The following is a 12296-nucleotide window of genomic DNA, read 5'->3' on the forward strand; positions in this document are numbered from 1 at the left end:
TGTGTTTAGCTTTTTAATGTGGTAACTTTATAAGATGGTAGACTGAACACACAGACTTCTGATTTGCTTTCTACAAGGTTACGAGGAGGATACTGACATATTCTTGTGGATGTTTCTGAACTGTGTAAATCAGGATACTAAAGACATTATGGTTTCAGTAAACAAATCTAAAACACATTTCCACATCCTACACACCTTTGGGTTTAGTTTTCTTTTGAAATAGGGATCCTGAGAGTTCTGAGATCAAAGGCATTAACAACAAAACAAGGCCTAAGCTTCTACTGAAGACATAATGCTGCTAAGCTTTCAGTCCTGGTTATAACTACATTAAGTGGGTCATCAAACCTTGCCTAAGGATTTATGCAGTTGGACAAGAACTGTGGAAATTAGACATGTATTTTCACTATAGATGGAACAGTTAAATCTAGTGGATTAAAGAAATCGTTTTTTACACACACCCACACAGACACACACACTTGCATATTGCAGTAGTCACAAGAGAGGGAGAAGGGATTCCCTATTTGTCCCCACCAGCACAATGTGCTGTAGTGTGATCCTCTTCTTCTGAGGGCCCTGTTGGTGGAACACATCTATAAAATCCAGTCAGGGTCCTCTACAGGTCCCACCAGCGGAGGCTGTCTATGGGTAGAAACTATGTCACCTGACTTTGCATTTGTGCCACTATAAGAATGTTTATGGTGAGTAAATAGATGTCCTTACCCTTTGGTGTGCCACATCAGTGGACATGAAAAAAGAATGTAATAGGTCATTGCAGTGGACAACTGTTTACCCTGTGGCAGGAGAGTGCAAGAAGCCTGGAGCTGCCCACTCACTCCAGCTGCTGCGGGCAGCTGCTCTGGAGACTTGAGGAGCCTCTTCCTGCACACACTGGGTAGGATTGGGCCCCTCAAGGCCCCAGGCCACCTGCCCAGCTTTTGCTGCTTAGGCAGATGTGCCCCAGAGAATCTTGGGGACCCTCTCTAGATTGGGAAAGTCAGAGTTCCCTGCTAATGAAGACCCACCCCAGGATCTCCTGGGCATATTTCCATAAGCAGGGAAAATCCACACGGGTCTGGGTGTGGATCCACAGGAACTGGAGAAATCCTGGGCTCTATGTGCATCTACACTGGGACCTGCAATGAACCAATGCCTCTGAGTAAAGTATGGGTTGGCATGAGATCTGGCATAGGTCCCAGCATGGAGGCACAGGGTGCCAGGACTTCCTCAGCTTCCATGCCACCCCATACCTCCACAATGGGAGATGCGCTGACCTGTGCTGTATGAAGCATGTGTTGTTGTGGGTCCTGGCAAAGAAGTGCAGGGCAAGCAGGAAGCTGGGAAATCCCCAGTTAAGGGGGACACATTGTCTGTTGTTCCACGTGGGGCATATGCCTGATGCATAATGTCCCGGGAGGCAAAGTAATGAGCGGAACTTACCTGAAGCTCAGGACGGGACGTGCACGAGGCGGAGGGAGGAGCCCGCCCGGCTCGTTAGCCGCCTTTTTGTTCAATTGCGGCCAGCTGGTGACGTCACTGTTGGATGCTGGCCGGCAGCAATAAGAATGGTGGCCGCAGCCGCGGAGGGGGCGGATAGCCCAGGTGAGGAGCTGCAGCAGCCGACGACAACAAGAGGAGCCTCTGCTGCAAGACTCACGGAGCCAGGAGAGCCGGCAGCGATGTGGACGGAGCAGGGCCAAACCTCCCGACAGAAAACTGCACCGGACAATGCTGGAACTGGAGGCACGGCACCTGAGGATGCGACTGGAAGAGCACCCGGGAGTGAAGCGACCCATAGGTGGGGTGCCAGGACGACAGGGCACGGAGACAGCCTGGCCAGGGAGGAAAGACCACGGGAGAGCCCTGAGGGGGTACAATCAGGGTGGGCATCGCTGCCAGACACAGATAGGGTGATGGGCAGGAGGGAGGAATGCTGGAGGTGATTGGTCTGGGTCAGACCAGAAGGGAGCCGGGGAGTGCTCGGAGTAGACCAACGAGAGGATAGGGAGAGACCGGGTGGTCAGCATTTTGGTTGTTTCGTTTGTTTAGGCAACCCTGGCTAAGGGGTAAAGAGCTAGGGGAGTGTGCCCGCGGACTGAGGCGGAAGGGAAGCCTCTGTGAGTCTATAGTTTTCCTTTGATTTTCCTTCCTCTGAAGGGAGGGGTGCAGGCAAGGAGGGCCGTGGGGCTGAGCCTGACAGTGAGCACCATGGCTGGGAGCCGCGGTCACTTAGAGGCAGGCCAGGGGGCGTTGCCCCACAGCTGGGAACAAGAACAACAGGCGAGGGATGCACTTAAGGTGGCGTGAGGCTGGGGTGTAGGGGTGGCGGAACCCCGTGAGTGACCGTCAGGGGATCCTGGGCCACGGGGTATCCCGTCAACCGACCCTTCCCACTGGGGAACATCAAGTCGTGGCAGGAGAGAACGGGGTTGGGGACATGGAGAGAAGAGAGCTACTCCAGCACAGACAAGATCCTGACAGGTGTTTGACATCAACCTGCAAAGCAAAGACTGCTTGAGAGCGGTTAATCGAAGCCTGGTGGTCACACAGAACAATGATCAATCTTCATTTTGCCCAATAAAGTGGATCAGTGGTGGTAGGACACATGCCACCACAGCTGATCCACTTTAGTTTTGTGACACATGTTTCTACCCTGTGATAGCTACTAAAGATGCCTATCGTCCTTCCATACCTTTGGACCTACAAACATTCTGGCAAATTAGGAAAAGCTTGAGGCTAGCACTTTCCTTTCTTGTCTCTGCACGCCAGACAATTTCCACACGCTTGCAGAACCAGAATCCAGGAGATAGCTCAAGCTAGCTAGCTCAAGCTACACCAGATGATGTTTTAGGAATGAGCTATATCTAGCACAGGTTCACTTGATTTAAATGTCTATCATGTGTAGCAAGGCCTTGGGTGTCTTGGGCAGCCTGTAGCCCCCTGGCATCCGATCCCAGTCTTTTTCCCTCTAGCTGGTACCTTGCACACTCTCCTATCTTACCTGCTATGCCTTGATGTTAACAATGATATGTGTGGGAGACTGCCTTCAAAGAGCCATGCTCCCAGTGTAGCAACAGAGAACTAGAGATCTCTTCCCTGAGGAAACGGGCTTCTACCCCTTTCCCCAGTGAAGAGATCTCTAATTCTTTATTGCTGGGCTCTCAGGCCTCTTCACTGTCTCTCTGTACCTTGTTGTAGCCCACACACAGTTACCTGCAGGCACCTTCACCAAGCATCCTTACTGACCTTCAGCTACTCCTGTGCCTCACAGCTTAGTTACCTGAGACTTGCTTTCCTGATACTCCTTCTGTTATCGCAGTTTGGGCTATACTCCTCCTTCTAGCCCAGGAGCTCTGTCTAGCTCTCCCCACAAATCCTCTGCCTAGCTCTCCCCCTTTCAGCTACCAGGCTGCCTCCTGCCTAATGGGGCACAGGGATGTCTCCTTTGCTAATTAGCAGGCCTGCTGCCAACTCCTTCCTCAATAGGCCACAGTCTATCCAGCTGTGTTGCAGCCACTGCCTTACTAGCTTGCTGGAGCTTGCTCCGAGGTAGTCACTCACACCCGTGTGGCTACTGGCTGCTTACTTCCTTGCAGCTGGCTTTGGCTCAGCTGCCTGTATCAGTTTTCAGCTCTGTAATGCTGCCTGGCCCCACTGAGTAACAGAGGTAGGGGCCCCGATTACATAATTCCTTCAGCTCCATATATCCTTGCCCTCCCTGAATAGGGAGTTTCTTCCAAAGAAGTCATGGAGCCATCTAATTAAATAAGAAAGGGATGTCTACACTACGAGGTACTTGTGCATTCTGGTGCATAGCTTGTGAGCTCTGCATTCTGGTGCACAGCTTCTGGTGCACGGTTTAGACATGTATTTTTACATGCTTATGAGCCTGAGGTAGGGAAAGAGCACTTCCCCTATCCACAGTTTCTAGTCTAACGTGGAGAATATTCATTTCCCATATCCACCTCTTGCTTACTGGTACTGGTGTGTGATACCATCATTTCTTGAAGAGTATTAAAAAATCCTAGAACTATGCAGAATGTAGGCCTTTGAGGAACTAGTCTGTGGTGCACTGTAGGACATCTTTCCTTAATAGCCCCAAGGATGGAAATTATTTTAACATGCCATAAGTTTTTGTCAGCCCAGTATGCTGCTCACTTTTGTGCATATATAACTAATGGGTGGAACCATGGAGACTTTGGAGCAGCTTCTCCCAAATGCAGCCCTGTAATGCCATTGTTCAAGAAATGATGCAGGAAGGCCATTTTGGCAGAAATGTGAAAAGGTGTTGAACGTGGGTGAAATGCAAAAATGTAGAACTTTTGGTTCAGAGATGATGTCTTTTATTAGACCAACTGAGAAATTGAAAATATATATATATATTTTTTCTGCAAGCTTTCGGGCTCACATGCCCTTGATCAGGCTCAGGGAAAGTTGAAGTTGGTAAAAAGTTCCCATATGTAGGAAATAAACTTCATTTTTGCACAAAGGAAACCAAAGCTGGAAATCTGTCCTTCTGGGTCCATGAGACACACTCATGAGTTACTCCAGAGGGACAGATTTCCAGCTTCAACTTCTTCTGTGCAAAAATGAAGTTTATTTCCAACGTATGGGGATATTTTACCATCTTGAACTTTCCCTGAGCCTGATGATGAAGGGTGTGTGAGACCGAAAGCTTGCAGAAAAATGTAATTTTTTTTTTTTGCAATTTCTCAGTTGGTCTAATAAAAAGTATCTCTGAACCAAGAGTTCTAGATTTTTACATTTCTTTTTGTCTCAGACCAACATGGCTACCAACTATATCCCTGGAACATGGATGAAGCATACAAGGCAGATTTTTGTACACATGATGCACTATCTTCATGGGGATACCAGCATTTCTGGAGCAGAAGAAATAGTATGTTTTGGCAAGATTGTGTTATATTAGAAGACAAGAGATGATGAGAAATTCTAGTGGATGAAGCATATCTTCATAGACCTGTGTTAGGAGCTCACACTGACACTCTGGCACCACAGTACATGATTGAGGGACAGTACAGATTCATGTTGCTGAATGAGCCATCTAAAAGCTGGAGAGCTCAGCCTGCTACATTTTGGTGCTGGCAAGTGAACTCTCAGTCTCATAGTGGTGGTGGTGGGGGTGGCATAGAGATGCTACTCATGGAGTGGGATATGGGCATGTGAACATGTCTAAAGTAGGAGCTGCACTACAGGGAATGAGATTCTTGAACCATGTCACATCCTTAGAGTTTACGTGCCTGAAGGAACCAGTAAGCATGCTACATGTAAGTGGCAAACATTCTCTGATCCTGCAACTCTTGGTGGTCAACAGGGGCCAATTCATCAATATTCATGTGGGAAGTCCTAGCAAGGTGCAAAATGCCAGAGTTCTGAGAAAATCTGTTTGCTACATGCTTGGAGAAGCTGAGACTTTATTCCTACCCAATGGTAGCATTAGAGTGATGATGTAGCCATGATGGTCCAGAAGTGACATGAATGGCTAGGATTTGTTTGGGGTGATACCTTTTATTGGATCAACTGCATGATTGGAACAAATTTAGACAAACTTTCAAATGCAAGACATTCTTCATCAGGTCAGAATAATGAAGAATGTCTTGCATTTGAAAGTTTAACTTTATTCCAACTATGCAGTTGGTCCAGTAAAAGATATTACACCAGAAAATCCTTCCCACCTATTGGCACTGGAAACACCATAGTATGGTACATCAATATTCTGTTTCACTTTTAGCTGTTGCAGAAAGGATCTAGTTGGATCCTGGACACCAACAGATTCCTTGGTACAACTGTATTGCCCCCATAAGCCATATTGTCCCAAAGATGAAGAGATGTTATAGTTCCTCACATCCATGCACACACAGCAGTTTTAATAAGTAATTGATTGCTAATACTCATGCTGTTTTGCAGCTTGCAAAATACCACAGGTCATGTGGTACTGATACTTGTACTGATACTTGGATATTTTTTAATGCTAATTGAGCTGTTTTTCTTAAACTCTTCGGACAAAGGGGTTGCTAATCAGCATGGGACATTGTTTTGCCTTATTAATTTTATGTAACTGCTTATTCGAATGAAAAATAAAATATTATTTAAAAAATGTAACTCTTTTCCTGCTTATTTTGGGACATAGTGTGCCATTTAGTTGGCTTGTGGGGAATACCTGCTGTTTTTCCATGGTCTAATAAAACCTTTGGCATAGCTGCAGTTTCTCTTCCCTTACAATTAAGTGGACAAGTGCTTAGCACAAACCACAGAATCTTATTAAATTTAGAGGTCTCTCCAAGGACAAATTTCAGACCACAGCTTGTTCATTTGACTGCTAACAAGAAATAACTGCTTTTTAACTACTGAACAAAGCCAATTTTGGAAACTAATACGCGAAAAATTATGACCCAATTCAGCCTTGCAGGAGTGGTGCATCTGCTGCATGTAGTAACCCTCTTGTCTTTTTCTCCTCCTCTTCTTGTGCTACATGGCTGACAGGAAAAAAAGGGATTGTTAGTACCTTGGCATTGTACAAGCTATCTCCCAGGCTGGGGTGGGTCCAGAAAGGATGCAGTGAGACAGTCACGTCCCAGTTTGGCTGGATGAGTTGTCAGTGCAGGATCTGGCTGGAGCCCCTGTTTTTGCATGGCTTCAATGCCCAGGGGGTGAGTGCTACTGCCACCATATCCCCTCCTTTTTCCTGCTGCTGAATTCAGCGGGGAGAGCGGTAGGGAAGGGAAAAGGCCAACAGCAACATCAGTGTCTCACCCTGATCAGCTCGTGAGCTCAGAGCTACTGGTCATGCCAAGCTCCTGCAGGAGCCCATGCTGGACAATGAGCTCAGAGCTCACTGTACATGTGCAGCACAACCAAAGTGGGGGTGGGCTTGCCTTGTTCCTGGGTCTACTACTGTTATCAGGGAACTATCAACAACTTCAGATCATAATCTGTGGCAGGGCATTGCAGATAATGGAGGAACAAAGAGTAGCAGAATTCCCTGTTCCTTATTATTAAGCTCTTGAGGAGGGACCTATTTGCTACAAGAAGCTGTGCACTTGGGCATGCACTGCAGATTACACGGAAACCTACCTTTACATAGGGACTAGTGCTTGCTGAGAAGCCTGCACAGTTAGTTACCTGCCCAGGTCTTGTGGATGTTGAGACCTAAGACTGTTTGGAAGAAGCATTCCGTGAGTTCCAGTTCCAGCTCCTTTTCCATAGTCTCCCATTTAAGGAATTTGTCCAGGTTCCTCTGCTCCTACTCCTGCTGTGTGTACAGGAGTTCCTTGATGTTGGTGCTCATGGGAGTATGTAGATGAAATGAGGGGCATGGGTGCATGACACTTTAAAGCGGGATAAATGCTTTTGCACCGCTTTAATGGCATTGGTGCTTGCACGCGTTGGTGGCGTATTGCGCATGAATTCCAGCTGCTGTAACACATTCGGTGGAGTAATGCGCCTTAAGTGACTTTGGGGTGCAGCAAACTAAAACATCTCTCAGGAGTGGCTCAGGGGCTGTGCAGGTAGCCTGGCATCAGCCAGGAAGGACCAGCTCAGGAAGGCAGGCTCCACTGAAAAAAAAAAAAATGCTGCAAGCCTGATCTCCCCCTCCCTGAGCGTGTCTGCCTACCTGTGCTGTCCAGGGACCTGGTCCTTCCCTCCATGGCTGCGGTGCCCCCTGGGGCGACCCAAGCTGGGTACCTGCGGGTGGGTGCCGCCTGGGGGGCAGAGAGAAAGGGGCACCACTGCTATGGAGGGAAACACCAGCCCCCACTGCAGGCCAGGGACCACTTTGCCTGCTGCCAGCCTGCCCTCCGCTCTCTGTTGCCTGAGAGGCAGGTAAGACATGGGTGTACACAACACAAGGGTTTACTTCGCCCTAAATTGAAGTGTTGTTTTTAAAAACTCACTGCTTCAAGTTAGGGTGAAGTAAACCCCCGTTTTGTCTACACATGCCCTTTCTTTTGCATCTCCACACTGTCATTGTCCACAGATTGCTTTCTAATAGCTTCCTCACCAGTAACAGGCTCAGGTTCTTCGGAGGCTCAGGTTCCTGGGAGGATGGGTCTTCCCTTTCAGATAATGAAGTACCTGCAAAGGAAGTGAAAGTGCATCTTTTTGGATTGGTAAGAAATACATTTTCTCTGCATTACTTCTGTAAGATTAAGCCATGATTTGCAACTTACTTAAATCATCTTGGTGTGTCACCCCTTTTCATTGGCAGGCTTGGCCATTCAGAGGTAGCAGGTGAAAAGCTAGCAAGAAAACTACTTGTCATAATATATTCAAAAATATATCACAGACTGGGTTCACATTCCAGTAAAGAACTATCCTTGCTCCTTACTCAGTTAGCTTAATGTATTTGGCTTTAGGATTTGTGTGAAGTAAATGCTCAGCCTAAGTCTCATGCAACTTTTCTCTTTCACTGCAGATGTGGACGAATGCACTGAAAACATTTGTGGTCAAATGTGTGTAAATTATGAAGGAAGCTACACCTGCCATTGTGATGGTCATAAAGGGTTCAAGCTCTCTCAAGACATGAAGACTTGTGAGGTAAAACTGCCTGAGAGGTAAAAGTTGTGAGGCAAGTCTCATTGCGGGGCCACAGAAGTGGTGGTTTCTTGGTCACAGGATGAACTAGATTAGAAAAAAAATACTAAGATAATTCATGCCAATTTCAGAATGCTGGCAAAACACTGGAGGCAGTGGCATTGTGGCACCATTCCACAAAGCAGACACAGCAGTTCAGCTCATGAGTATTTCAACAGAATTTGGGCCATGCAGGGCACTTGCCTCAGCTTCCTCCAACCCCCCTCTCCCAAAATGACCCCAAATCCCTTTTCTAAAGGAAGGAAGTAGGCCCCTTTTTGGTTTAGTCATCCCTAGGGATTGGAATTGTGGTTTGGAAAATGGTATCGCACATTTTCCAGGTGTTTTCTTGCTGCGAGAACTTCCTCCTACCCAGTCCCACAGAATGACTTCAGACTTGAGCTGAGCTTGATTGGTATGAGTTGACTATTTTGCCTGGTCCCAGTTTCCATAGCTTTAGAAGAAAGTACTAAGTGTTGACCATGTGGTTTCACCAAATGCTGAAAACTCAATTCACTTCCAAAATAAGCTATTTTTAGGAACCAAAAGAATTTTAAGATTTATACTTGTTAGTGCCAGAAACAGCAGGACTGTAGAACATTTCAGCAGAAACCTTTCTTTGTCAGTTGTTTTCTTTATATTACTTTGGCGAGAGCTGGGCAGGTTGGGACTTGTAAGGGTGTTGAAACAGCTTCCATCCAAAACAGTCTTTGACACCATAGGAAGTAGAGGGGCTTAAATATTTCCAGATCAAAGCCTGATATTGTATCAGCACATATTTGCCAGAACTTGTTTTGTACTTACTAAAATTTAATACTTAGGCAACATGGGGAGCAAAGCCATTTCCTGTTGATAATAAAGTGGGAAGTCTATCCTTTTTTTCTCTATAAAGCATGACTCCTATTGCTGTGAGTGAGAGGTTTATTAACCCTCGTGAAGAGATGCATGAACAGAAAGGGCATCTATACACATGCTCTGGGGTGGAGGGGGGCACTTTAATTAGAGCGGTTCTGGGAGCTGCTCTAATTAAAGTGCCCACAGTGTCACATATATTCAATGTCCTGCACTTGAAAATCGCAGCAGGGTGCGCTTGGACTAACATGAATTAGCATGTGTTGGAGCAGATGTCTGGCATGTGTAATGGTGCCCAAAGAGTCTGAGCCAATATTTACAAGCTAGTGGCAGGTATTTTCAACTGGAATCCAAATATCCAATATATAATTCATCATTTAAGGGCAGACTTCTTATGCTATTTTAATTCAGGAATAACTCCATTATAGTCAGTGGAATGACTATCATGAACATGGTTTAAGATTAAGACATTTTAAGAAATGGAACTTTAACAAGTTAGAATATCTAAATGCAACATGTCTAGTGTACACTGTAGTACAGGGGTGACAGAGATATGGCCCACAGGTTGCATCTGGCCAGTGGTACCTCATCATTTGGCTCCTGCTGCTGGCCCTGGGTCTCAAGTTGACCCATATGACACACACAGCACACACTGGACTGGCCTGATGTGCAGGACTGAGAATAAATGCTGCACATGGCTCCCACTCTGGATCCTGTGCTGTATACGGCACCTGTCCGGCCAGTCTGGCACTCCCCTCATCATGCTGGATCCAACACCCATGGCACCCATTCCAGCTGGTCCACTGTGCCACACATGGGGCCACTACTGTGCCACACATGGGGCCTGCTCTGGCCAGTCTGGAGCAAGTGTTGCATGCAGGGCAGCTCCCAGACTGGCTGGAGTGGGCACCACATGCAGTGCAGTCCTGGATTAACTGGAGTAGGCACCATGGGTACTGTATTCAGCATAGGAGAGAGAGGAATCCATGGGCCCAATCTGGCGTGCGGGGCAAGCCCCACGCCACTTGTCCAGCCCACAGAGCCAGATGAGTTTGATATCCCTGCTGTAGCACATTGCAGCTGCTGGTTCTGCCACAGCTGTGTGCGACTTAGGTCCCTGCCACACGTTACACTTAAGGCATGATTAACCAATTAATTACATCTTAAGTTGTAACCCAGCCATGTGTTAAAGGAATTTATGGCATTATAAAACAAGGAATAAGCCACAAAGTTATTATATAAAAAATGTGTAGTAACTTTGTGACTGGTTCCTGTGACAGCATTAATTGAATGTGCGACCGGGTATGGCCCCACACCTGGGAGCCCAGATCAGCTGACAGGGCTCCACCGTGAGAGCTTGCTACGTGCTGGTGCAGGGGGAGCCTGGGGTTATGATCCCTGGCTCCCCTCGCACTGGCAATAAGGCTTGATGGGATCTGATGCACGATCCCACAATCGTGCCTCCTGCCATACACATGTGGATCACACATCAAATCCCATTGCACCTTTACCTGCACGTCTGGCAGGGACCTTATTCTGATATGTGATTGAAAAGAAGAGATTTGGTCCCAAAATAAAACTTCTGATTATCCTTTTACATCTAATACTAATTGTGACATGACAAGAGACAGAAAGAAAGTGCATATTGGATAGCAGAAATCTGTTCATAACATCCTATCTATTTAAACTGATGTCACTCAAAATATTACATTGTTTTTGAATACTAGGATCATCGCTCCTGAATTACAGAAATCATTCATAAATTGCATACACAGTAATACTTTGCAGCAGTGTAGGCCAGAAAATAAAGAACCTCCCTTAATTAAGGCAGCAGGGAATTTCTGTAGGTAGAATGTAAATACTTGTATCTAACTCTGATTTTAACTAGGGCCCCAGCCACAATTTTATAGTCATGGAATCATTCATTGCCTAAAGTGGTTATGACTTCAATTTTACATCTGTCCCGAGAAGATTCCTTTTTACAAGCCATTATATTGCATTAACACTGTGCTTGTATATTGATTCACTTTGACCTCCAAGGAAAGCATGCTTCTTATTGAACCAATCCCCCTCTCTAACATTGTAGGTGTTTTAGAGTTCAGGCACCCCAAACTCAATACAACCATGTGGCTTAGTATAAATGATGTGCTAGAATCCTAGTCAGGGAAAGGGAGTGTTCTGGTTTTGGACTGGACACCTACTCCTGATTTGCATGGCCAGCCTTTGTATCTGAGTTTGCCTCTATTAAAAACTATGTCACAACCTGCCCATATTTTCCCATGCATAAGAGACATTGAAAGGAGGTCTAAATGTAAGATGCACCTTACTAAAGCTACAAAATTGAAATCAGGTGTCAGTAACTTGAAGTCAGCCTCCAAGGTGCCAATAAAGCCTGGAGATGCTGGTGACAATCAGCAGGTTTAGATCGAGCAAAAAGGGTATTGCAGGAGGCTGTAGCAGTACCTGTTTTCACATTTTGGATCCTACCAGTGCATGCCAAAGTCTGGAACTCATTGTGTCACCATGTTCCTTCAGCGAGTTACTGGGTAAAGGGGAAGGAAGGGAAGCAGAGAGGGCTGTTGTGGCCCTACCTACCTTCTGCCCTACTTCCCTCTGGCAGTCACCTTCCCTCATTGGTCCACCCGTCTGAGAAATGCTGAGCTGCAGCTCCTGCTTCTTCCTTCCTTGCAGCCAAAGGAAACTATCTTTGTGGAAGTGGGACCCTCACATCAACACTATCTTCTTGTCCTCTGGTTCCATGCCACGCTCTCCAGCTCAGGGACACTCTTTTCTCTATCAGATGCAGTGAAGGCATGCACAATCTATACTCCAGCAAGACCTACCAAAGGCCCCCT

General features: G+C 46.5%; 1 protein-coding gene across 3 annotated transcripts in view; it reads left to right on the forward strand.

Moving 5' to 3' along the window:
* The window catches only part of PROS1 (protein S (alpha)), an 82549-nt gene that overhangs the window by 32739 nt on the left and 37514 nt on the right, over window positions 1–12296 (forward strand). For all 3 annotated transcript variants that reach the window (XM_019525735.1, XM_019525733.1, XM_019525734.1), the window contains one exon: window positions 8432–8553. In XM_019525735.1, the coding sequence (XP_019381280.1) occupies window positions 8432–8553 (122 nt within the window). The remainder of the gene's footprint in view (window positions 1–8431; window positions 8554–12296) is intronic.

The sequence above is a fragment of the Gavialis gangeticus genome, unplaced genomic scaffold (assembly GCF_001723915.1).
Source record: "Gavialis gangeticus isolate Ggan-Ray unplaced genomic scaffold, GavGan_comp1, whole genome shotgun sequence".
In the NCBI taxonomy this organism is placed as follows: Eukaryota; Metazoa; Chordata; order Crocodylia; family Gavialidae; genus Gavialis; species Gavialis gangeticus.